This window comes from Megachile rotundata, chromosome 7, assembly GCF_050947335.1.
Source record: "Megachile rotundata isolate GNS110a chromosome 7, iyMegRotu1, whole genome shotgun sequence".
Taxonomy (NCBI): domain Eukaryota; kingdom Metazoa; phylum Arthropoda; class Insecta; order Hymenoptera; family Megachilidae; genus Megachile; species Megachile rotundata.
This window is the reverse complement of record NC_134989.1, coordinates 10413957-10441955: the sequence shown is the minus strand read 5'-3', so window position 1 is coordinate 10441955 and position 27999 is coordinate 10413957. Positions and strand designations below refer to the sequence as shown.

At 34.9% G+C, this 27999-nt stretch overlaps 2 protein-coding genes across 3 annotated transcripts in view; both read right to left on the bottom strand.

Annotated features, from left to right (window-relative positions):
• Nucleotides 1–27999, bottom strand: part of alpha-Man-Ia (alpha-Mannosidase class I a) — a 627691-nt gene that overhangs the window by 16816 nt on the left and 582876 nt on the right. For both annotated transcript variants that reach the window (XM_076533836.1, XM_076533837.1), the window contains 2 exons: nt 3766–3945; nt 736–949 (listed from right to left, as the gene is read on the bottom strand). In XM_076533836.1, coding sequence (XP_076389951.1) covers nt 736–949; nt 3766–3945 — 394 coding nt within the window. The remainder of the gene's footprint in view (nt 1–735; nt 950–3765; nt 3946–27999) is intronic.
• LOC143264769 (uncharacterized) lies at nt 23150–26218 on the bottom strand. Its single transcript, XM_076533380.1, has 9 exons — nt 26069–26218; nt 25864–25983; nt 25693–25807; nt 25373–25625; nt 24641–24760; nt 24457–24547; nt 24240–24385; nt 23818–23950; nt 23150–23757 (listed from the first exon to the last, which is right to left on the bottom strand). Exons 1-9 carry the CDS (start codon nt 26216–26218, stop codon nt 23707–23709), a joined length of 1179 nt encoding a protein of 392 aa, XP_076389495.1. The 3' UTR covers nt 23150–23706.

Genomic DNA, 27999 nt, shown 5'->3' with positions numbered 1-27999 from the left:
AATCTACTTTAAGTTAGGTTTGATTAGGGTATCTAATTTAGGTTAGGTTAGATTAGGGTATCTAATTTAGGTTAGGTTAAATTAGGATATGTATTTTAGGTTAGGTTAGATTAATGTATCCAGTTTAGGTTAAATAATTAACATTACGTTCAATTAGATTAAGTTTTTCATGTTAGGTTAGATTAGTTGAAGTAGTTAAAGTTAGGGTAAATTAAGTAAAGTTTACTAAGGTTAGATTTGTTTTGACTAATGAAAATGGGTTACGTTAGTTTAAATTAATTTATCTTATATCAAATCAAATTGGATTTAGTCAGCTATGATTAGATTAAATTATATTAATTAGTTGCGCTAATGATTATGTTAAATTAAGCTACTTTATGTTAGGTTTGTCTGTAACCATTGTAAAATGGAGATACAATCTGTATCAATGCTTCTCTTGTATAGTAACACTCCTTGAAATAACTAAAACAATTTTAATCTTGCTTATATAGATAGGTTTGTATATTATGTTTCTTATTGTATGCAGCATGACATACATATATATAATTGTGTACAATTATTCATTATTGCCAATATTATTGTAATACTGTTACATGTGTCATATAATTATCATTCATAATCATATGAAATTATATAAAATGTCTAAAAATAAGAGTATATCTTCAGAATAAAAGAAAATTTACATCTTGAAAAGCGTCTGAAGCAGTCTTAAAAATCAGTATGTACAAAACTTACGTTGTCCCCATTTACCGGTCCTCGGATGAATATAATTCGGGTAGAGTCCCTTCGGTTTCTCCAAATTTTTCAGTACTTTCCTCACGTTCTCGACCTTGCTCTTGAAAACCGGATTACCGGTAATGTCGCTGAGGTAGGTGAATTCCAGGTGCATCGTGCCGATTTCGGAAAGTATGCTGCACCCGCTGCTGGCCCAACCATAATTCTTGCTAGCCTGGAAATCGTTCAAGGGAATATCGTGTTCTCGATTAGCCGTCGGGAAAACTCTGCGAAGGATAAATCCTTCGACGAAGTCGAGCCACGATCGAACCGATTCAATTAAACGAAATAACAAAAGAAGACGAACGACGACGGTAACAAAGGGACGGTAAATCCCCGCTGCGAAACTCGCACGATCTCTTTCTATCATTTTTGAAAGATAAATATTAACCCCTGTCGGGAAATTATCGGTTACGCTCGAGGTAATAATGAAAACGTTCGGTTTTCGCGCGGGGTTTAATCGAATTTTCCGTGGCGGGACAGGAGAGATTGAAAGAATGGATCTTTAATTATCCGGGAGGAAGACGGCGAAAATTGGGGTTTTATCTATTGCATCGACGCCTGGAAATCTTTACAGATTTGTAGAAGACATAGAAAGTTTTGTACTGATTGAAATTAATTAATATTTTTGTACAAATGCAGTTATAATTACAGATAGATAGAAATGGTAAAATAAAATCACAATTATAAAAATTAAATTATATTCATACTTCAAAAATTGTTTAAAAATAAGAAATCATTAAGATGTATCTACAATTTGAATTGTATGAAACATTTTATTATTTCATAAAATAGAAATTGTAAAAATGAAATCAATTTTACTTTCAATATTACAGAAGTATAAAATTACAACTTTTACTTTATGAAATAAAAAATTGTTCTATCTCCTATTAAATTACAGTTGGAATTATAAATTGAAGTGTAAATATTGAGACTGATTGATTATCAATATTAAACCAGTAGAATGAAACTAAAGGTAAAAATTAAAGAATAGAAAGCAGGAATTAGTTTAAAATTAAAAGTAGCCACTTAACAATTACAAGCCGAAACTTCGAATCAGCAGATTGAACCTATAGAATTAATAATGGCTGCAGTTTAATTAAAAAGCAATCAAATACCTTTCTACTTTTACACAAATATTCAGTTTTCACACTGGGAACTTTCTCTAAAATTCCCAACATAAATCGAGTTTCGCTAAATTGAATTAAAAAAGAACGATTCTAGATTTCATTTCCACAAACCGTAAATAGAATAAAAGAGAAAATACCAAACGAAATAGTCGATACATATCTGGGAAAGAAAAACAGCGAGAGATTCTGGCAGTCGTAAATCAGTTCGCAAAACAGGAAATAAAAGCGACAGTATTTTTTATATCACGGTAAAATTCTTTTCGTTCTTTCTAACGGTAATACGTGTGACGAGGAAGGGAGAAGAAAACACGTGTGCAAAGAGGGCAGTAACCACGAAGAGGGTTTTTGTGTTTAACATTAGAAACGCAAAAAACGATGTCGGTGGTTTAATTGATACAATACTGTCAAGTCACTCTTCTGCGAAATGACGTCGCGTGATTAATATGCAAATTCTTGATCGAACGTATAATAAACCACTGAATGTACGTGTTTTAATGTTTTATCATCTTTTTCACTCATTTCTTCCCTTTCCGTTTTGTCGTTTATCTTTCTTTCTTGAAACATCTATAATTTTATGAATGTGTACTTTTGCTTTATTATTTTAGCGGGAGATTACAATTTTATGTTTGAAGTAAGGAGGAAGATGCAATTTTAATTTTGATTTGAAGTGTAACTGTGATTGTACTTTTAATTTCAAGTGTTATTTTAATTGTAACTGCAACTGCAACTGCAACAGTAATTGCAACTGCAACTATAAGTGTAACTGCAAATGTAACTACAACTGCAACTGCAATTGTAATTGCAACTGTAACTGTGTCTGTAATTGCAGCTGGAAGTATAATCGCACCTGTAACTGTGTCTATAACTGCAGTTGAAAGTATAATTGCAACTGTAACTGCAACTATAAGTGCAAGTGCAACTGCAACTATAAGTGAAACTACAACTGCAACTATGAATGCAACTGCAATTATAATTGCAACTGTAATTGTCTATAACTACAGTTGAAAGTATTATTGCAACTGTAACTGCAACTATAAGTGCAACTACAACTGCAACTATAAGTGCAACTATAACTGCAACCATAAATGCAACTGCAATAATAACTGCAACTATAAATGCAACTGCAATTATAACTGCAACTATAAATGCAACTGCAATTATAACTCCAACTGCAATTATAATTGCAACTGTAACTGTGTTTATAACTGCAGCTGCAACTATAATTGCAACTGTAACTGCAACTATAAGTGAAACTGCAATTGTAACTGCAACTGTAAGTACAAATGCAACTGCAACTATAACTGCAATTATAATTGCATCTGTAACTATGACTATAACTGTTTCTACAATTCTAATTGCAATTTAATAAAGGAAGAAAGACGTTAAATTTCATATACTATTATGTCCTCACGAATGTCCAAAATTAAAATATTGATGGATTAACATCCCTCGACTCTTACAATATTTGTCTGACCGAAATATTCTGTCTGTATTCGGTTTCCAAATAACTGAATAATTAACGAAAGACTTCCAATCAGCAGAACGCGAAGCGTAGCCATTTTGTGTCGCATTCTCGCAATCTGAAAATGGCGGATCAACTTCGCACGATTCCTAAAATATTTGTCCAACCAAAATATTCGGGCCGTCCAAATAATTGAATAATTAACGAAGAACTTCGAATCGGCAGAAGCCATTTTGTGTAGCAGCACATTCCCGATGAAATCCGAAAATGAACTTCGCGCGATTCTCAAAATACTTGGCCGACCGAAAATTTCGCTCGACGACGCTCGAAATAATTAACATTAAAACAAGTTGGTGTCGGTACAGCGGTCGAGAGGAAACCGCGGAATCCGAGACTTACCCCGGTATGGAGATTGATGAGGGAATGAGGAATTCCGGTTTCCGTATGGAAAGCGGGCAACATCCGTTCGCCCAGCTGAGCCGCCTTATCCCGGAACATCACGTCCCCGGTGAGAGCGTAACAGGCCAGCAAGCTTCCCATGAAACGAATGTTCGTCTCGAACAGGGATATCTCGGAGTTCTGGAAAAAACAAGCAGAAAAAGACACGCTTTCATTAATGCACGTCCATCTTTGCGGAAGAGCTGGAGGGTCTAATTCGACTGGCCGAGTTCCAGATATGGAAACGCAACGACCGCTATGAACACGCGACTTCAATTCATTTTCGAGAGCTATCGTACGATTCGAGAGTCAAGATTTTACAGGTTTTATCATTTTTACATTTGATTATTTGTCGATTTTAATCTATTGTCACAGAGTAAACGAGAGGTACTCTCTGTCCTTTGTTCTCTCGAAAACGTCCCTTTAAATTGGTTGTGCAGACGAGCGGGAAATTTAAATCGAGCAAATCTACTTTTGTGTCAATCTCTATAATAATTTAAAATATATTTGTAATAAATTTTCTGTACATCTAATATTGTCTTTTGAGGTATTTTTATCAATTTGACAGCGCTGAAAAATTGAAAAAAAAAAAGAACTCTGATAATTATTCTATAATTTGTAAATCAATTTATAATAATATGACAATATAACCATAATAATAAAATTAGAAAAAAACTTCAGTAATAAACATGTACAAATAAATAAATATAAAATAACACTTATATGTATTTATAATATTAATAATTTCCTATGTTTTATATACGCAATCTATAAAAGTATTACAGAAAACATTAAAAAAGGAAGGAAACGCCAGTTGTATTGCACACCTGAGTCCAGGTGGTAGAGACCGGTTTCATACGCGATACACCATGGATTTGTGAAGTCAGATTGCTTTTTTGTGCTTCGTATACTTGTACATTGTTCGTTATACTAACGTTACTTGTATTTGCTTCTACTTTGTTCGTAAGAAAAGAGACATATGTGAATTTGCATATATGTAGCATTCAATAGTAACTATGTTGCATAGTGTAACTGTATCTCATAGAATTTCTATTTTACCATTTTCTTCATTTTGAGGCGAGAAATGATTAATGTTTTCTTAATACAAGATATGATGAATAGTTGGTTTATACAAGAAATGATAAATGGTTTACATAAGAAATGATGAATGTTTATACAAGAAATATCACATATGGATAGCACACATGGACAACACACATGGACACTACACATGAATAACAGACATGGATAGCACACATGGACAACACACATGAACACTACATATGAATAACACATATGAATGACACACATGAATAACACACATGGACAACACACATGGATAACACACATGAATAACACACATGGATATCACACATGAATAACACACATGGACAATACACATGGATAACACACATGAATAACACACATGGATATCACACATGAATAACACACATGGACAATACGCATGGATAACACACATGAATAACACACATGGATATCACACATGAATAACATACATGGATAGCACACATGGACAGCACACATGAACAACACATATGGACACTACACATGAATAACACACATGAATGACACACATGAATGACACACATGAATGACACACATGAATGACACACATGAATGACACACATGGATAGCACACATGGATAACACACATGAACACTACACATGAACACTACACACGAATAACACACATGAATAACACACATGGACAACATATGCGTACAAGAAATAAATGTAGCACATACGATACTAAATATCTGTAAAAATGAAGCTTGACACAGTCTGCAATGAACGTCAATAACAATCAGTCCAGTATTTAAAAAATGTCGAACAAAATGTAAAAAATGTCGAACAATTTACGTCTCCATGTAAATATAACATATTTATCGCAGCAAACTTCTCTCTAAAATAATGCACTGTCACAGTAAATATTTAAAACGATGAATAATTTCAGTGCAGTATGTCCCCGAATATTTTTATCACTTGCAAAACGATGTGTATGGAAATGGAATATGAAAAAAATGTATCGAAGCTATTTTTTTCACATTTTAAATTAACAATGAGTCTGATATTTTTTCCTCGAAATACACATTTTAACTCGGTCATAAAGGGTGAATTTAGTTATTCACGTACTCAGGGATTTATTGTGGGAAAAAGTGTATGAATTAATGTCTTGCATTATTGTACACGGGAACTCGCTCGGAAACTGTTTAAACGAATTAAAAAGCTGAAACGAATTCTAATGAAATTTTCTCAGTTTTGGATTAAATTTAACCGGTTTGAATTTCTAGTTTTTTAACGTGATTTTTCAAATAATTCTCGAGCGCTTAGAAGCTAATGAAGTCACGAATGGATCGGAAGTCTCGGTTTAAGGATTATTCGAGGCACGTCTGCAACGCATTCTGGAAAAATGGAAGTGTGCAGTTGCATTTCAATTTTAAGCGCATCGGAGGTAATTTTCAAGCTGGCAAAGACAGAACTGATCCAGTCTTCAGAAACATGATGTACGTATACTGAATACTTAACTCTACGTCAAAGAAATTATATTAGTTGTCAGTCAAATATGGTTGTTAAACTTTAATATTTCAGTCATAATACGTTAAACCCATCACTACTAGACATCACCTTCTGCGATTTTGCTCTAGTCAAAATATGTTGTAGTCCACGTGAAATTAGAGGGAGTTTATGTCATCATTTTGCCGGTTTTGAAATTGTTAAGAAATAACAAGCCTTCAAAGTCTGCAATTTTTGCTCGCTTTTGCGAAAATACGCTTCACATACGAATTTTTTTCTGAAAAACTACTCAACCGATTTAGCTAAATTCTGTTTTGTTTTATTCGCCAAGAATTAGGCTATTTAAAAATAATTTTTTTAATTCCGTCAATGTTTTAAGTTTGAATCCTTTACGTCCCTCATTGAAAAAACGCAAAACAAGAATTTGTTTAAATTTTTCGAAATTTTATAAGAAATTGACGGAGTTAAAAAAATTATTTTAAAATAGCCCAATTCTTCGTGAATAAAACAGAAAAGAATTTAGCTGAATCGGTTGAGAAGTTTCTGTGAAAAAAATTCGTAAGTGAAACCTATTTTCGCAAAAAGGGGTAAAATTTGCAAAGTTTGAAGGCTTGTTATTTGTTAACAAATTCGAAACCGGCTAAATGATGACTTAAACCCCCCCTAATTTCACATGGACTATAACATATTTCGATTAGAGCAAAATTGCAGAAGGTGATGTCTAATAGTGATGGGTTTAACCTAAAATGACTCCTTTGTAGTTCATAAAAATTTACCAAAAGCACTTCAAAATATTATATCCTTTTATCGCACTAAAAAATTAATAAACATATGTATGACAAAAGCTTGCGACTAAGCAATTTTTGAGCAGAGTACTAAAATGCGAAAAAAAAGTAGCGATCAGTTGGTATAAACCTGAATACACAATGGAGGGATTAAAAATGACTTTTAAATCCGATATGAAAGTGTTCCGACGATACATAAAATCGAATCGATAATTTTTCAACGAGCGTCATCCAGAGTCGAAATACGAATTCGACTCGAATCGAGTTTATACAGAGGGGCTTACAGCGACGTTTGTTTCGTCGGTGTGTATCGCGATGCATCATTTTGCTGGGAAAATGCACCGACGCACCGTTCAGAAATGCAATTCCGACGGCTCGTGAATAACGCGGCTTTACTGCGATAAACTTGCGAGATTTAAAGTTGGCCGAAACTTGTATCCGGCTTTGCACGGGGCGTCTGCGAAGTGGCGGAAATTCGATGATTAAGTTTCCAGCTGGTGTTTAATGAGCTAAGATTATTATTAGTTTAGCGGGAGTTATGAAGTTATTTCCCAACGACAAACTGTCTGCAGCTCGTCTGCTTTGCTTTTCTTCTCTTCGTTATTCTATTTTACATCGAGCTTAATCATGTTGCGCGCTTTTCACTGTGTTATATACCGTTGTTATTTCGTTTGCTACGCGTGCATTGATGTACACCGGCTCGTTTGTCTTTGTTCTCTGTTTTGATTTTCTTTCGTGTTCGTCGCGCGAACGTTTTGGGTCGTTTACTGTCGTTGCATGTGATAATAAAGTACTCTTATCGCGGCGGTGACAGGTAGGCGTAAGTGACAAAACATTTTACGGATAATATACGGACATTTCAAGTTTTAATTTTTGAATTTTGAAATACTTAATTTTAGTGACTTAGAAATATAACAATTTGGAAGTTCAGTAAGTTACTAATTCAAGAATTTAAGAATGTTAGAATATAAGAATTTAGAGATAGAGGATTGCAAGAATGTAGAATTTAGGAATTTAGACGTTTACGATTTTAGGAATGTGGGAATTTAGGGATGTAGCAATTTAGGAATGTGGGACTGCAGTATTGTGGCAATATTGGAATGTTAGAATGTGGAAATGTGAGAATGTGAGAATGTGGGAATGTGGAAATATACCAATGTTGGAATGTTGCAACGTTGGAATTTCGGAATGTGGGAATGTTGGAATGTCGAAATGTTGGAATATACCAATGTCGGAATGTTGCAATTTCGGAATTTTGGAATTTGGAATATTGTAATTTTGGAATGTGGGAATGTTGGAATGCGAGGATGTTGGAATGTCGAAATGTGGGAATGTTGGAATGTGGGAATGTGGAAATATACCAATGTCGGAATGTTGCAATTTCGGAATTTCGGAATTTGGAATATTGGAATGTGAGAATGTTGTAATGTTGTAATTTTGGAATGGGGGAATGTTGGAATGTTGGAATGTTGGAATATCGGAATGTGAGAATGTTGGAATTTTTGAATGTGGGAATGTTGGAATGTCGGAATGTGAGAATGTTGGAATTTTGGAATGTGGGAATGTTGGAATGTCGGAATGTGAGAATGTTGGAATTTTGGAATGTGGGAATGTTGGAATTTTGGAATGTGGAAATGTAGGAATGTTGGAATGTAAGAATTCAGGAATTCAAATGTGTGATCTATTTAGACATTTTTTACTTACCCCACCTTCATAAACTTCTGAACCTTCAAATTTTTCCACATTCTAAAATTGTGAAATTCTCAAATTCTCAAATAACAAATCCTCCAAATCCTCAAACTATCAAATAACAAATCGTTTAGATTCCCAAAATCTATATCCCTAATAACCAAATAAAGTCACGAATGCATTCCATAAAAGTCGAATCGCTTCACACGCGAAAGCGACTCGATACCTCTTTCTCTCCTAATAAAAGGGAAAAGAATGTATTAATAGTTCTTCAGCATGACGTAATCGCATCACTTTTACCCCACAACCGCATCACGGAATTGAATGTTCCCGTCACGGAAATCTCGTGTAGCCGTTACGAAAGCGATTACGTCTTTCTGGTCGATGCCACACCTCTGTCTTCAGCATCTCTCGTATTAGGATAAACTGCCGCGATTACGACAGGTGGAGCCGATCGTATTTCGTAATTTTCCTGTCGGTTGTATGGCCGTGTGAGATGCGGCAAATTGCAGCGCGCTATTTATGGCCGGTGTACGCACATTTCGTTGTATCATGCCATATCAGACACCATCGAACTTCCATCGATGGACCCGTGGAATCCAGTGGCTCTCATGGCGTGAGAAAACAAAAAAGTTCCATTATCGAACGCTTATCAACCGGTAGTTCGAGATTGATACTTTTTACGGTGCTTCACGCGAGTTCTTGCTAGTAAATTTTATCTCGCATCTCTCGTTAGGACTTGGCGAAATTTATGAAAGTGATAAGGATTAAGGAATTTACGATCGCATATTTCTTGGCTGGGTACTGTACTTTTATTGTACTGCTTCAGCACTTTACAGGGTTGAGAAATATTTTAAGTTACAAGTCGTAAGATTGTTACGTTTCGAGTTACAAGTTATGGTGTTGTAACGTTATAAATTATGGGGTTGTAATATTGAAAATTATAAATTTTAATATTGTTACATTGGCAGCTATAAATTATGGTATTGTGACATTTTATATTACAAACTATAATATTGTTATATTTCAAGTTACAAGTTATGATAATATTACAAATTACCACCACAGTACTATGTGTATACATATGTATTCATATATGTATTCCACATATGTGTTTCACATTCATATTCCATCCACATATGTGTTTCACATATATATTCAATCCACATATGTACTCCAACCACATATGTGTTTCACATATATATTCAATCCACATATGTACTCCACCCACATATGTGTTTCACATATATATTGAATCCACATATGTACTCCACCCACATATGTGTTTCACATATATATTCCACCCACATATGTACTCCACCCACAAATGTACTTCACCCACATATGAATACCAAAAATTTTTGATTTATAATTCCGATCCAAAGTCACTACCTAATTATTTTTCAAGCTAATTAATCACCCACCTGATAATTTACAACTCATCAAAAGAAGCTTCCTATCAAAAGTATCAGTAAATCAGTAAACAAGTTTCACCGATTAAAATTTCGAATATCAACAAAAATGCGAAGCACGCAAACAGGATACGTCATTTACATGTAATTTAAAGACGTCTGAAATGAAATTTATAATCTCAAATAAAGTTGAATGGTTGACCGTGAACTTAAAGAAGAACGCACCAAAAAACGGATAAATGAACACATCGATAGTGGAGTAGCTAGGTGTATCAAGTTTACTTAGATAACTGGTTTGCGCAGCTGTTATCACAGTATCAAGAGGTACATGTTAATTAACCATCATTTTTTCCCTTTCTAAATCAGGTAACAGTAATATACCAGTTATAAACCAGATTCGTTAATGTCCCTTCATTCGTTACCGTCGCTGTCTTCATGTTCTTCCTAATTAATACCTATGCCGCGCTGATTGCTACCTATGTCAGTAATTTTAAATGCACGCTCATATGAACATACGGTGTTTATTTCACCATCTGCTGGTTTAATAAAAATTTATATCTTTAGCGTTTTTGGTTGTTTGTTAGTACGATAATTGTTGTGGGGTGAATTATTGCTGTTGAGGAGCAGTTTAAGTGGATTGGGGGTTATTGTTGGGGTATAGGTTTGCTGGTTTCGAAATTTGGGATTTGGAAATTTGGGGGATTTGGAATTTGGGGGATTTGGAAGTTGGGAAATTTGGAATTTGGGGAATTTGGAAGTTGGGAAATTTGGAATTTGAGGGATTTGGAATTTGGGGGATTTGGAATTTGGGGAATTTGGAATTTGGGGAATTTGGAAGTTGGGAAATTTGGAATTTGGGGAATTTGGAAGTTGGGAAATTTAGAATTTGGGGGATTTGGAATTTGGGGAATTTGGAAGTTGGGAAATTTGGAATTTGGGGGATTTGGAAGTTGGGGAATTTGGAAGTTGGGAAATTTGGAATTTGGGGGATTTGGAATTTGGGGAATTTGGAATTTGGGGAATTTGGAAGTTGGGAAATTTGGAATTTGGGGAATTTGGAAGTTGGGAAATTTAGAATTTGGGGGATTTGGAATTTGGGGAATTTGGAAGTTGGGAAATTTGGAATTTGGGGGATTTGGAAGTTGGGGAATTTGGAAGTTGGGAAATTTGGAATTTGGGGGATTTGGAATTTGGGGAATTTGGAATTTGGGGAATTTGGAAGTTGGGAAATTTGGAATTTGGGGAATTTGGAAGTTGGGAAATTTAGAATTTGGGGGATTTGGAATTTGGGGAATTTGGAATTTGGGGAATTTGGAATTTGAGAAATTTGGAATTCGGAGGATTTGGAATTTAGGAAATTTGGAGATTTGGAATTTGGAATTTTGGAATCTTGGAATCTTGGAATTTTGGAATTAGGGAATTTGGGAATGTGAGAATTTTGGGATGTGGGAATGTGGGAATGTTGGAACGTGGAAATGTTAGAATCTGGGAATGTGGGAATGTTGGAATGTAAGAATGTTAGAATATTGGAATATTGGAATTTGGAAATTTGGGATCCTGAACCTTCAGAATTATATTAAAACAAAATCTGAGGACTTGAAACTTAAGAATTTAAATACAAAAAGTTGCACCTGGCTCTTTACAAGTTTGCAAATGTAACAACTTGAAATTTATACATTTTCCAAACAAATATTACTCTAAATACCACTCCACATTCTAACAAAGCATAAACAATCACTATCAACTGATCCTCAAAAACCCCCCAAAAAATACCAAATTCCCACTAAACTTCCAACCCCACCAAAAATATAAAAAGCAACAAAGCATGTCCCATGAAATAATTTGAAAATGGCAGTAAAAATTTGGTTTCTTCGTCAGCACACTTAACGAGTATTAACCATGCACCGGTTGTTTTACGAGGTCGTTAAGTTAAAAGGATTCAACGTTCGCCTCCATCAATGTTGGCCCGCGTTGCAACGGTTTCCGCTTCGACAGGTGTGTCGGATTAACTCGTTTACTTAGGGCCTAATAGCGAGACCTTCTTATTAAGCCGGTGCTTCGTTAAAAGGCAGCAGCTTCCTCGGTGGCCTTTAACCCGATTTCCGCCCTCCGAAACTCGCGCCCTCTTTCAATTTCGTGCGCCATTTTTTTTTCCTCTTCACGGTTGTTCCCCTGCTTGAGCATCCGCAGGCCAGCGAAGATTCGATCGAACGATTTTGTAAGCGTGTCCGTTGCACAATCGTGGCCGTGAAATTTAATTTACAACCCTTCTGGCGCTAATGAATCGACGCGAGAAATGAATTTCTTCGCCGGTTTTTGTACTTGGGTCTCGGTTTTCCTTTTCGATACGAAGAAACGTTTTTAATGTACCGTTTCGACCAGAAGCTCGTTCGATTACTTGTCGACTTGTTCGTTCCTTTGTTATTGGTTTACGGGAAATATTTCGTTCCGCGTCGCCGGCAACTTTTAATTAAAACGTCAGATTTTTGCGACGATTCGATTAATATTGGAATTCCTTTTTTTTTGTACTGGAAACAATATGTCGACGATTTGTTCTAGAAACTGTGTGTAGGAATTTATTAATAATCAATGCGACCGAATTCTGAGAGGCACGATATTTTAATCAACGTATTGTATATCGGTTTTTAATCGAGTTGAAAAACTTCGATAACCATGATTTTATCGAGACGAATAACTTTATTCGTCTTATTTTCAGTATCTACTTTTGGTTTTGTTTGATCAATTGTATTAATTTAATAGAAATGAAAATATGTATAAAATAAAATAAATAAAATTGCTTCAAATGAAAATAAATGTAAATAATTGTGTGGATTTATTGGCAGAATTTATTAAAAACTATTAATTACTTAATTATTTTCCTTTTGTTAATTTAAATAAAACCTCTGAAATCACATAAAATAATTATACACTTCTACAACAAAATCTCTGTAATATTATAAAAGACAGAAGAGATGAAAAATGTATTTTGTTTTCAAAATTAAACAAACTATAAAACGAAAGATTATATACATTTAACGTATTAACGTGATAAAGCATTCAGCCATAAATTTTCGATTAGAAAGCTTGAACCTGTCCGTGGTATCCCAATTCGCAATTAAAAGGTAATAAAACACGGTGGACGTAAACTTTTCAATTATTTCGATTACCGTTTCGTTCGCAACCTTTGACCGACAAGTGGTGTGAATGAAATTAAAAAAACAGTTTCTCTCACGAATTCGTGATGGTCCACAATTTTCGTTCCCACCCTGCTATCCTCGTTTCCAATTAATACATTCCGGACGTGCGGTATATGTGAATCGTATACTAATCAAAGTGTTTGATGCTGTTTTACTTTTGTATCTTTTTTATCTTGGAAGGAAATCGATCTTGTAACGAGTTTAATAAAAACTTCAGTTGAGGTTTTTTCATTGAGATATATGGTGAAGTTGATCTTTTGATATGTTTGTATAAATTGAAATAATTTTCCAATTTCTTAATTTGCCAATTTCCAAATTTCCAAATTTCCAATTTTCCCAATTCCCAAATTTCCCAAATTTCCCAAATTTCCCAAATTTCCCAATTTTCTAATTTCCTCATTTCCCAATTTTCCAATTTCCCAATTTCCCGATTTCCCAATTTTCCAATTTCTCAATTTCCCAAATTACCAAGTTACCAAATTCCAAATTCCCAAATTCCCAAATTCCCAAATTCCCAAATTCCCAAATTCCCAAGTTACCAAATTCCAAATTTCCAAATTCCCAAATTCCCAAATTCCCAAATTCCCATTTTCCCAATTTTTCAATTTCCCAACTTCCCAATTTCCCAATTTCCTAATTTCCCAATTTTCCAATTTTCCAATTTTCCAATTTCCCAAATTACCAAGTTACCAAATTCCAAATTCCCAAATTTCCAAATTCCCAAATTCCCAAGTTACCAAATTCCAAATTTCCAAATTTCCAAATTCCCAAATTCCCAATTTCTCAATTTCCCAAATTACCAAGTTACCAAATTGCAAATTCCCAAATTCCAAAATTCCCAAATTCCCAAATTTCCAAGTTACCAAATTTCCAGTTACCAAATTCCAAATATCCAAATTCCCAAATTCCCAAATTCCCCAATCTCCAAATCTCCAAATTCCCTAAATTCCCCAAATTATCCAAATTTTCCAAAGTTCCCATCACCCCCAAATTCCCAAATTTCCTAAAATTTCCCAAAAGCCTCAAACATCCCTAACCCCCAAATCCCCAAATCATCTAATCATCCAAAAATCGCCAACAGACTTCACCTTCTCCACAACCGCATCATCCCTAGGTAAACCAGATTTGTCCCCAACAAACGGTGCATCTAATTCCGAACGGAAGTAAGCTGCAGAATAACCGGCAAAGATTCCCAGCCGTTCTTCCGTCCCTATTTCCGTTTATTCGCCGCGTTCTCAGCGGATCCAGATCCGGTCTTCGTCGTCTCGGTTCACGGCCAGTAAAATGGAATTGCGATGATTATTACGGTGTCGTTGGTGCGCGCTCACGGAAAAACGGGCATGCAGGAGAATAGAAGAAAGGAAGAAAGGAAAAGAAAAGGAGAGAATCGAGTGATCGTAGAAGACTGCTTAAGGAGAATCACGACCAAAGGGGTGGATCAGGTGGCGACTCGGGTCGAAATTGGTCCTTGGCCAATATTGCGCGTTCCGGCGCCAGCACCAATGCCGCCTTAACTATGAGATACGTGACGAGCCACCTTAATGATTCATAGACACCTAGGAACATCCACGAGGAGAGCAAATTCTCAACGACTCAACTATTGAATACCCTGCGTTCAAGTGCTCGAGAATTGAACATGATTTTCGGAATTTTCTTGGGTGAAAAATATGTGGGAAAATGTTTATGTTTTAGAATCAGAATTTATACCCTTGCATTATTTTGATGAGAATAATTCGTGACGCACTCTTGACGCAGTGGCGATACTCTCTTGACGCATTAGTGACGCACCCTTGATACACTTGACGCACTAGTGACACACTTCTGACGCACCCTTGACGCACAAGTGGCATACTCCTGACGCACCCATGACGCAATCTTGACAGACCCTTGATGAACCTTTGACGCATCTTTAACGCACCCTCGACGTACCTTTGACGCACAGTGGCACACTCCTGACGCACCTTTGACGCAATCTAGACGCACTAGTGACACACTCCTGACGCATCTTTGACGTACCCTTGACGCACTAGTGGCACACTCCTGACGCACCCCTGATGCATCCTTGACGCACTCGTGATGCATTCATACCGCACTCGTGACGCATTTATGACGCATTTGAGATGCATTCATAACTCACTCGTGTCGCACTAGTAACGCATTCATGACGCACTCAGCTGTGACCAATTTCACTCGAATTTTTAATAAGCATAAATTTAGTGCTCGAGTACAATTGTATAATACTAAATTGACATAACACTTCAACTTTCCTTATCCGTTTTAAAATTGTAGCTGTGACTATTCAGTGTTGACTGACACACCTGACAAATCATAGTGCAATGAGTTACAGTAGACGAAATTAGGTTATGTAGCCCATAGAAAATTATTATTCTATTTATTATAAAGGATGTACTGTGAAGAATGTCATCCATAGTCAGTTAATGGTATGAGGACATTATAAGAAGTTTACAGTGTATAGATATAAAAATTTGTGACTTCTTAAGATAAATTACTATTGAGCTTTATTTGTACACCCCTTGTAGCTTCAGACTGGAGGAGCATGAATTAATACCAGACCAAAAATTTCGAAAATTTGTAGAAAATATTAGTTTCAGCCCTGGTTTCAAGATATGAAGGAAAACACAGTATCGCTATAAAGAGGATGCAATTTGGTTTCGTTTCGAAAGAACGCAACGAATGATCGGCGCGTGTCGTTCGCAATAATTCCAGCTAATCTCGCAGGCTCGTAGAAAACAATGCCAGCAGAGTGTATCCCCGGTTATGTTCCCGGTCACGACGTCCCGGTTCGACGTAAAAAGCCCCGGCGCGTCGAGATACGAAGCTCATTTTCCTGGAAAGCACTTGCAACGTAGTCCGAAAGACGAGTTAGCATCGTGAAGGGAGCAAAAGTGGAGCATGCGAAACGTGCGTCGAAACTTGTTACTCACGAAAGTGCTTCCGTGACTATCTGCAGCCTTTGCCGGCACAGCCTTACAAGTGGCTGAAAGGCACGCGAGTAGCTTCACCTTTGCCCGAATCGACTAACAGCTTCGATCGACCGATCTTTGGCGAGTAATCATGTTCGAGTAATACGTCTGATGGCGCAGTTGGTGCCACACCGGAAAATTATGCACGCGACTATCGTGCGGTCTGTGATTACCGTTTGTACTGCAAGTTGATGGTCAGGTGCTTTTATGTGGGCATGGATGTGCACGTAGATGTAGAACATTTTGAAATTGGAAATTTAGGGGTAAATTTGAGAAAGATCGAGGATTTTTAAGATAGGGGGTTGAGAATTTAGGTACTTGGTGAGCTGAGGATTTATGAATTTTGGCAGCTGGTAGTTTAAGAATTTAAAGAAAAATTTAAGTGACTTTTTACGAGGATCAAAATTAGGATCAAAATAATATTTACAAAAATTAGAATCGAGATTAAAATAATTTTGGCAAGAACTAAAATTAAGGTCAAAATAATTTTTGCAAGAATTAGAATCAAGATTAAAATAATTTTGACAAGAACTAAAATTAAGGTCAAAATAATTTTGACAAGAATTAGACTCAAGATTAAAATAATATTTACAAGAACTAAAATTAAGGTCAAAATAATTTTTGCAAGAATTAGAATCAAGATTAAAATAATTTTGACAAGAACTAAAATTAAGGTCAAAATAATTTTGACAAGAATTAGAATCGAGATTAAAATAATTTTGGCAAGAACTAAAATTAAGGTCAAAATAATTTTTGCAAGAATTAGAATCAAGATTAAAATAATTTTGACAAGAACTAAAATTAGGATCAAAATAATATTTACAAAAATTAGAATCAAGATTAAAATAATTTTGACAAGAACTAAAATTAAGGTCAAAATAATTTTTGCAAGAATTAGAATCAAGATTAAAATAATTTTGACAAAAACTAAAATTAGGATCAAAATAATATTTACAAAAATTAGAATCAAGATTAAAATAATTTTGACAAGAACTAAAATTAAGGTCAAAATAATTTTGACAAGAATTAGACTCAAGATTAAAATAATATTTACAAGAACTAAAATTAAGGTCAAAATAATTTTTGCAAGAATTAAAATCAAGATTAAAATAATTTTGACAAGGACTAAAATTAAGATCAAAATAATTTCGACAAGAATTAGAATCAAGATTAAAATAATATTTACAAGAACTAAAATTAAGATCAAAATAATTTTGACAAGAATTAGAATCAAGATTAAAATAATTTTTTCAAGAATTCAAATTAAGATCAAAATAATTTTAACAAGAATTCAAATAAAAAGAGTTGGAATAAAATTTAAGAACTTTGCAGAAAATTTAAGAAATACAAGAAGTTGGAACCTGAACCAGGGTATTTCAGAGTAAACGTAGAATTTCGATACGAAGTTCAATCAAACGATCAAACGTCAAAATCCCGTCAATTTCCTCATGGGACAATTTCCCAAGGAATAAATGTCCGAAAATACGAGTAGGTATAACCTATAAACGGTTGTTGCGGATGATCGATTTCCGAGGGTAAATTTTCGTGTCGAGTGGTCCAGTTCAGAACTTTATTAAGAAGGTCGAAATTCTTGGAGAAAGAGCGAATGCTCGGTTATTACACCTAAATATATCTCTATGAGTGCTGCTCCCAAGGATGCTTGGCCTCGTTTTTTGTTTTAATACACTATTATTGCCCGCTCGTTATTGCTACGCGATGCAATATCAAGCTGCTCATATAGCGCCGTTTCCTCGAACCACTTTCGCGATACAAATTTAATTTCGTGCCCTGTTTAGACTTTCATTTCACAAGAATTTTATTATTCATCTTGTACACAGTTTGTCGTTGATTTAACGACTCTTCTGCGCGTTTGCGTCGAAGTTTAATCACGGGACTTTATCTTATTCTACAAACTGCATTATGGCTGCAATTTGGTCTGCTTGTCAGTTACAATTATATTAAATTCTACGATTTTTCTATGTCTTTGCAGTTGTTATTATTTCTATTAACATTATTAATAAATTAGGTTGATGTTTAGGAATCTTGATAACCTCAACCCCTATATTCTTAAATTTTTATATCAATCCACATATTCTAAATTTCAATATCCACCTCTCGACGTTTCTCAACATCCCTAACTCTCCATACTCGAAAAAATAAGTCCTTACATCTACAAACTAAACTAAACTAACCGAAGTCTAATCAACTGTATTTCACAAGGTTAAATTGAATCGCATCGAAGAGTTTTACGACGCCGCTATACCTCGACCCACGGGCGTTATACCAACAACGTATCAGTATACAATAGAAGCATCAAAGAAGCAGAAAAAAGCACGGAACAGCATAGCAATTTTCCGCAAGTTGGCTACTAACTGACAATGCCGACGAAGTTCAGAACAATTCCCTTTCACGGACTTCAACCCGCGATCGTTGCGACTTCGCGCTCCGGGCGATAATGTTCATGCGGATGGCTGATAGAGACATTACGCTCGCACTTTAGATAACAAAACCATCCCGGTAGCGTGTACCTAATACTCGAGTATCGTTTTTGGGTTTTTTTTTTAAATATACCGCGATCGCAAAGAGCGACCGAGCTTGCGTTTGTTGACCAGACGCTTCACGCTTCGGTTGCAACGAACCGTTTCGTCAAAGAACGGTCAGGGACGGAGCGAGTTGGAAATTGCGTGGATAAGGGGTAGTTTGCGGCGGTAAATCGGTACTTGAGCGTTTTGGAAATATTCTGGTAGAAAAATTTTAGTTGAGAATAAATTTGAAGATATTCAAGTTGCTTTTGTGATAAATTTTAGAAATGAAGATTTTCTTAAAAAAAAATTTATTAGAAATTAATATTTGGATGAAGTCTAGTTCTTTGTTGGTAATAATTTAAATTGTTTGCATATTTAAAAATTGACCATCAATGATGGTAACTGACAATATACTTTAGTATACATATATGTACACATATGTATATATTTACATATATGTGCACATTTACATGTAAATATAAAATAATAAAATGGTAAATTATATATTTGTAATAAAACTATATATTAATCATGTGTGTCCCTGAAACAATTTTTATTGACAACTTCAAAAATTTATTAAAAAATTTAATAATGAAGTAATACAATTTTTAATCAACCAACATATATGTACATATATGCATATATTTACATGTAAATATAAAATAATAAAATGGTAGATTATATATTTATAATAAAACTATATATTAATCATGTGCATCCCTGAAACAATTTTTATTAACAACTTTAAAAATTTAATAATGAAGTAATAAAATTTTTAATCGACCAACTATAAAAAACAATTTTTAATGAAATAATTGTATAATATATTTTTGTTCAGTATCAGCACAATTGTAAATAGTACAACTTAATCGAGTGCTAACAAGAAATTCCAATTAAATTCATTGTAATCGTCAGCCTTGATGTTCATTATCGATCAAGATCGATAGTCGATTATTCATTGTACGAAATGTTCACCCTCTAACAAACCGAACTACACCCCCGTTTCATTATTTATTCCCACTTTTTACCTTGAAATTAGCTGATATTATGTTTACACAAAGGGCGGTTTTAAATGATTGGCAGGAGGCGCAATTTAAACAGCGTTTACCCCGCTGTTTACACGGAAGGGGTGGTTTCTAATCCGTGTAACTGCAATTATGTCACGCGCAGAGCCATGAATTACGCTCACCAGCTAGTTATTTCGATATTTTCTATTCTCATCGAGCAGTTGTTAGAGATTTTTCTTGCAATAAAGGGAAAGGATTTTCTTATATTGCATTTGTTTGGGTTTGAAGAGATTCGTGTGAATACTATAAGGGTGGCTAGTTTAGGGTGGTTTAGGCGGCTTTTTGAGATTGATCATTAAGGTAGAAAGTTTGTGAATAAAGTTTAAGCAATTTTACAAATTTACAAATTTCTATGTTTTCAAATATATATATTTTTTAATCTTTAGATTTTCAAATTTTTATATACTGGAGTTCCCATCTTCCTAAATCCCTAAATTCCCTAATTTATATATTTTCAAATTTATAGATTCCCAAATTTTTAAATTTCTGAATTGTAAAATCCTCAAAATCTCACATTTCCAAATTCTTAAATTTCCAAATTTTTAAGTCTTCAAATTCTCACACCCCCAAATTACTAGATTTCCAAATTCCTTATTTCTCAAATTCTCAGACTCTCAAACTATTCTCAATCTCCATCAAACTCAAATTATAATATTTTCAATTTCCCAAATTCCCAAATTCTCAAATTTTTAAACTGAAAATTTGCAAACTAAAAACCTCAATACTCCATCTCCACATACACTGCAATAACCAATATTCTTCCATATGCAATCGATCTGACTATTCACAGCACATGTATAGTTTACCTACATTCACCAGCGCAACCAAAATAGCTACAAGAAATAAACCTTCCTGTCATGTAACGAAGTATGGAAGTTATTAAAAGTGAAGTCTTTACACGATGCTTCAATTTGAACATTTGTATTGTTACTGCGACTTCAACTTGTTCATTGATCGTATTAAAGCTAGATACAGATGTCAACCCACTGTTGGTTGATGTCAACCAACGAAGCTACTTGGGTATGTAAGAATTTGAGAATATAGGGATTTTAGATGAGGATTTGGGGATGTGAGGATTCGGAGATATGAGGATTTGGGGATGTGAGGATTTGGGGATGTGAGGATTTTGGGATGTGTAGAATTGGGGATGTGAGGATTTGTAGATGTGAGTATTTGAGCATGTGAGGATTTGGGGATGTGTGGAATTGGGGATGTGAGTATTTGAGCATGTGAGGATTTGGGGATGTGTGGAATTGGAGATGTGTGGAATTGGGGATGTGAGGATTTGTAGATGTGAGTATTTGAGCATGTGAGGATTTGGGGATGTGTGGATTTGGGGATGTGAGGATTTGTAGATGTGAGTATTTGAGTATGTGAGGATTTGGGGATATGTGGAATTGGGGATGTGTGGAATTGGGGATGTGTGGAATTGGGGATGTGTGGAATTGGGGATGTGAGGATTTGTAGATGTGAGTATTTGAGCATGTGGGGATTTGGGGATGTGTGGAATTGGGGATGTGTGGAATTGGGGACGTGTGGAATTGGGGATGTGAGGATTTGGGGATGTGTGGATTTGGGGATGTGTGGAATCGGGGATGTACCGGTTTGGGAATGTGCCGATTTGGGGATGTGAGGATTTGGGGATGTGAGGATTTGGGGATGTGAGGATTTGGGGATGTGAGGATTTGGGGATGTGTGGAATTGGGGATGTGTGAAATTGGGGATGTGTGGAATTGGAGATGTGTGGAATTGGGGATGTGAAGATTTGGGGATGTGTGGAATCGGGGTTGTACAGATTTGGGGATGTGTGGAATCGGGGATGTACAGATTTGGGGATGTATTAATTTGTAAATATAGCAATTTGCGGCCGAAGCAATTTGAGTACGTAAGAATTTGGAACTACAGGAATTTGGAAATGGAGGAATTTTTCGATTCTACCCACTTGTCCCGTAGCTCTCCTAACCGCACACTCTCCATGCGCCAACTCGTGGGTTGCCATCGGTACGCATCGTACATTACGTTTTCATTTCTAGTCCGTGCAATGTAAAGACACGTATATATCTACGTACGTATAGTACACCAGAGAATGAAGATAGTTCCGAACAAGTTGATTACAGTTTCCTCCGGGAGAAAAGGGGGTAGTTTTCTTAATCAGCATCAATAAACCCGGCTCGTGATAGCGGAACGATGAAAGTGCAACGTGTAATGCAAACTTTATTAACTTTCTGTGTTACTAACAGCTGCTTCTAGTCTAGGGCTTGCAATTTCTGCTTTCGATATAATCTTTGATTACTCAACAATAATCGATTATGTTCTTTGTTTGGTTAAGTGCCGTTTATGTTATATCCACAATTCTATTTTTGTTGATCTTATGGTTGGTGAAACTTCATGCAATTTTAGTTATTGTGGTAGATATTTTATTCATGTATATTATTTTTTGGAAAGTATTGTGTTTGTATGTATTTATTTTTGTGACGTGTTGTATTTATATATGTTAGTTTTTGTCACACATGGTATTTATATATATTAGTTTTTGGCACATATGGTATTTCTATATATTAGTTTTTGTCACATATGTTATTTATACGTGTTACTTTTTGTCACATATGGTATTTATATAATATGTTAGTTTTTGTCACATATGGTATTTGCACATATTACATTTTGCCACATATGGTATTTATATATATTAGTTTTTGCCACATATGGTATTTATATATGTTAGTTTTTGTCACATATGGTATTTACACATATTACCTTTTTGCCACGTATGGTATGACTTTTTTTCACATATGGTATTTATACATGTTACTTTTTGTCACATATGGTATTTACACATATTACTTTTTTGTCACATATGGTATTTATACATATGACTTTTTGTCACATATGGTAGTTATACATATTACTTTTTGTCACATATGGTATTTATACATATTAACTTTCTGTCACATATAGTATTTATATACATCACTTTTTGTGACATATTACATTTGTATATATTACTTCCTATAACATACATATTTATACATATTACGTTTCATATGTATTTATACATATGTCACAATTAATTTTATTTAGAAACACTCCTATAGAGAATCGAAAGCACAGATTTCAACACTCGGAAAAATATTTTCTCTCCATACTTTTCTACGTATCCACCCCTCTATCCTTAACTTATAGCACCGTAGCAACCACGTACTGCTAGGATACAGTGTTTGTGCGATGGTTGCTAGCCTTTCAGTCTCAGTTGGCGTCGGTTCTTCAAAGGGAAAGAACGTACTGCTGCTGCTTTTTCATTGCAATCCACTGCTTTCTGAATATTATTCTTTGGTGCAAGTATCTGTATTTTAATGTAGAATGGTGTTTAAGGGTGTGCAACACTTATGGTGTCAAAAATGTGGAGCTCTAGTGTTGACAGACAGTGTAAAAAATTTGAGATTCGGGAGTGCGATATTAACACGTTAACAGGAGATATTGACAACAACAGACATTTTTTGTAAGATATATTAAAATTGTTGTTATGGTAATTAGCGTGAGTACCTGACATAATTTCATGCATCACCTTTTCACCATATCAAAGACCCAATCATCAATTTTAACAAAATTATAACCCAAAGTAATAAAATAAGAGATTCAGATGACCGACTTCAGCACTTTGCACGATTATTCGCAATTTACCGATTTTCATTCGACCATACAAAAGAGTCACTTTAAAGACAATAACACAGTGAAGTAAGATATCGCTGCTTTCGAAAGCTGAAAAACGAGTCAGTATAAAACATTGTTTTTGGTGGATTACAATTAATACCAACATACCGTAATAAAACCCTCGATAGATGGATTGTACGCGGCTAAAATGCTCATATCAATATGTCTGTTGCTTTTCATTATAACCATCTGCAATAATTTCTGTGTTGCCACGGTTGTTTCGTACCAGTTAGTGTTGTATCTGTGAATATAAATCGCGATGTATCGCTCTAACCACTTAAAAGTATGCAACGAAGTGTGCTAGGCAATTCGTTAGTGATTTCTAAGATTTCCCTGAACAATTGTCTGTGATGAGAGTAAAACAATGCGGTATCTCAAATATTTAAACGAAATACAATAGTTTGCTGATAACAGATAATTCACCAGTAGATAAATAAAAACCTGTTGAATTACGTTAATATTTCAAGAGTAAAGTGGTCACCATATTATGGGTTCTTAGCTGTCAAATGTGCACATTCAAAAACATTTACGTTGTCGTAGAGATGCTGCTAGCACTGTCAATCGTGTACTGAACTGCGAGGTTGATGATAAACATGCACTCAGTTATAGAAAGAATGAATATCAGAGACAACAATGTCTCTCCGATGTCTGAAAACTGGAGCACAGTTTGAGACAGCTTGAAGAAAAACAATTTTTTAATCCCTTGCTTAAGAAAATAGTAACTCAGAACAATATAACACTACTCACACAAAATAAACTACAGCTTAGTGCAATTATACCGAATATAAGATCCGCGGAGTAGGGGAGCTTGCCATGGTTGTATATTCGACGAAGAAATCTTCAAGAAATGTTCAGAAAAATATTTCAATAAATACAGGGAACAAGTTTAAAATTTACAGGTTCGTGAACTTGGACACTTATAAATACCCACTGAATTGCTTTTCGATGTGCGAACACACCATTGATTATCTCTTTAAAACTCTCTCTATTTGTACATTCTTGTAAGTGGTATGCGGTTGATTCCTCGAGGACAGCTTTTTGAAAATGATAACTGAAAACGGTGGCAGATAATTCGATCAAAATAATTATACAGATAGTTGACAACGTACATTTATAGTAAATTATACTGCATATTGTATTCGGTACATTAAGCAATATTAACATGTATATTAGGCAATATTAATACGAGCAATATTAGTCTTCAAACGATTTCAAACACCATTTCGATCGATTTTAATCTGACCATTCATAATAACACTTTAACGACCGCACGTCTACGCAGTCAAACCAGGGGCCGGCAGTATTTTTGAAGAATTAATTTAAAAGAACTTTATTAAATTCACGAAAAAGTTAACATAAAAAAAAACGACAACAATTTAACAACAAATTTAATGTTTCGTAGAGCGCCGACATTTGCTCCATAATTTACATGGTACACTACTGTAGTGTAAAATGTAAAATTAAAAATAGGCAATAATTACCTAAAATCAAAGACGTGGCAATGAAATACGAAGCCAATAGCAATATCCACACTTGTTTACTTTCATAAATTATCACACAGAAAGTGTGGCACTGGACAACAACCTTCGGCGGTAGCATCACACACGTGTTGTGTGAGCGGTCGTTAAAGTGTTAATAATATTAATATTTATTTGGTTCAAACCTTGCGATATGAAATAGCGCAGCACTATGTGATAGAGCCAACAACTCGAAAGAATGTATCCCAGCAGATATAGCAGCGAACACTGCATAAATCGAAAATATCAGAGAATTACTCAGAATAGGATGTTGTTGTGTGTCAAACCCAAAATACAAATCTATCGGTAGCTTTACTCTGTGAGTCCCATTAATCGACGAAATTATATACCATGCAATATGGTATAGAAACACAAAAAGTACTGAAGATATACAGTATACTGTAACAAATAATTCATTGATTTACTCGTTGATTAGAAATGATAAGTATTTTAAAATTTGTCTTACCCCAAAAATTTATTCCCAGACGTTTTCCGATAGAGGCGTCTTTTTGTATAATTTGGAGCATATTATCGTTGCTAGTGTACCAATCGAGCTTAATTTGTTCTAGAAGATCTTTCATCTGAATTTGACAATGATGTTCAGAAGATGTGACATGAAGACGTAAACGTAACTTACATCATCGATGTAGTAGCAGGTTAGATGATATCTTATAATTAATGCTATGGACGCCAAGAGGTAGGATGTTATTTTCACAACCCGAAAGGTATTCATCTCGAAAACGGTAAAACTTAAAAACTGAAAAGATTTGCTTAGTTAACTTAGTATTTCCAATAATTTCTGGTTAGCATTTTGAATAATTGGTAGATATAATAATTCATACCTGAGTGATCACAGAGGTCCAAGCAAAGAGCGTGATTGCAATATTAATTAATAGTCTATACTTCTTGCTGCGATAGGGCCAAAGTCCTACCAGGGATAGAAATAATATACTCCACCCATAGTATCTATTCATTGCTGTTATCGCGTGCATGATCTAAATAAAACTGACCTGCGAGTCACCAATGCACCCTCCATTTCACCTCTTCCTTCGTAAATATTACCTCTTTGAAAAATTTTCAAGAAAAATATCGTAAAAATTTGTTCGATGGAACACAATGATTGACAGCTCGCACAACGGAGGAATTACTTATTCAAACGTAGGTAAGATGCGAATAACGTAGACAGCGTGGTGGTGTAATAGCGCCATTAAAAAAAGGGTAAAGAAAAGATAGAAGGTGAAAATTTTCTGAGCGAAGTTAATTTTTTATATTAGCATGCAATGCGAGCTTACGAGGATGGATACTCTTCGATTTCTTTCAGTTAGTTTGCGTCCACCGAAAGAAGAAGTCGTGCTAGCAGACAAGTGTTTGGAGCGAAATGCTGAGGTGACTGATGAAGGTGATATAACTTTATATTATATTACAATAGTATTGACAATGCAGGAGATGATGAGATTCAATTACGAAATAAAAGCAAACGAGGTAATCAGCTTAGTAAAAAAGATTTGTTAGTTGACTCTTAAAAGTTATACACATCGTGCACAATGCACATCGTCAGAATGTTAAGGTTTGCAAGTGAGTTGTGATAGCACACCACAAAGTAACAGAACAATGAATTCATTTTAGAGATTCATTTTTTCTATGAACTTCGCACAATTAATCGCTCCTACCAGATTCTTAATTTATCGAAAAATTAGAAGATTTACTCCAATGACAACAGCACCGTAAAGTAGGATACAGATGTCTTTAAAAGCTGAAAAGTAAGGATTCAAAATAGAATATTATATTGAATCCTAAATATAATATTCTATATTGAATCCTAAACGGAGTATTAAACATACCACTGCAAAACCATCCACTGAAGGAACATAGACGCTTAGAAACTTGAATGACAAATCTTTGTTGCTATTTAATATGATCAGCTGTAACATTTTCTGTGTTGCTATAGACGTTTCGTACCAGTTGGTATTGTACCTGTAATTATAGACAACGATGCTAAGTTGCACGAAAGCAGTACGATTTAAGAAGTGCCAGTTGTGAGAAAATCCAAATAACAGTTTATTGATATACTAAAGTAAGTATCAGGACGGATATTTAAAGAATCTACGGCTAGATAAATAGATAATAGACGAGAGAACCTAACAAATATTGGAATTAAATAGTATATTCTGTGCGAGTAGAACAATATTAACATCGGAAAGAATACAAAAATTATATGGAGGAGTTTGGTGCATATTATTTCAACAAATTTACGTTATTAGAGAGATGCTGCCCGCGCTGTCGATCATGTATTGCATTGCAATGTTCATCCAAAACATGTACCCCAGTGTAGAAGTGAGTAGCAACACGGATAAAATTGTCTCCCTGACATCTGATAAGTCACGCACAGTTTCAGATAGCTTTAACAAATAAAACAATTTTTTGAATTCTTACTATGCACGTACTTAAAAAATAAAATGATATCCATGCCAAGTGGTATGAAGGTGGACAACGAAAATTACTCACGCAAAACAAATGACTGCTCAAAGTAATTACGCCAAATATAATGGCGGGAACGAACGATATGTTGCAGTGGTCGTTAAAGTCATGTACAAATCTTTAAAGACATACGCAATAGGGTAAGTAACTTATTGTGGTAAATATGTATACAAAAGGCTTAGACCAGGGGTACTGATGCGGTTTGCCTATGCATGGTCCTCGAAGTTAATCAGATTTTAAAATAGGGTTAGTACGGGCAGTAAATAAATAGGCAATTGAATGTCGATATCTGAGC

Excerpts from the sequence above, each read along its gene's own strand:
- LOC143264769 (XM_076533380.1), bottom strand. The coding sequence starts at position 26,218 with ATGCACGCGATAACAGCAATGAATAGATACTATGGGTGGAGTATATTA. Across the intron at positions 25,984-26,068 it reads GGACCTCTGTGATCACTCAG|TTTTTAAGTTTTACCGTTTT; the intron begins GTATGAATTATT and ends AAATCTTTTCAG. Across the intron at positions 25,808-25,863 it reads CCTGCTACTACATCGATGAT|ATGAAAGATCTTCTAGAACA; the intron begins GTAAGTTACGTT and ends TGTCAAATTCAG.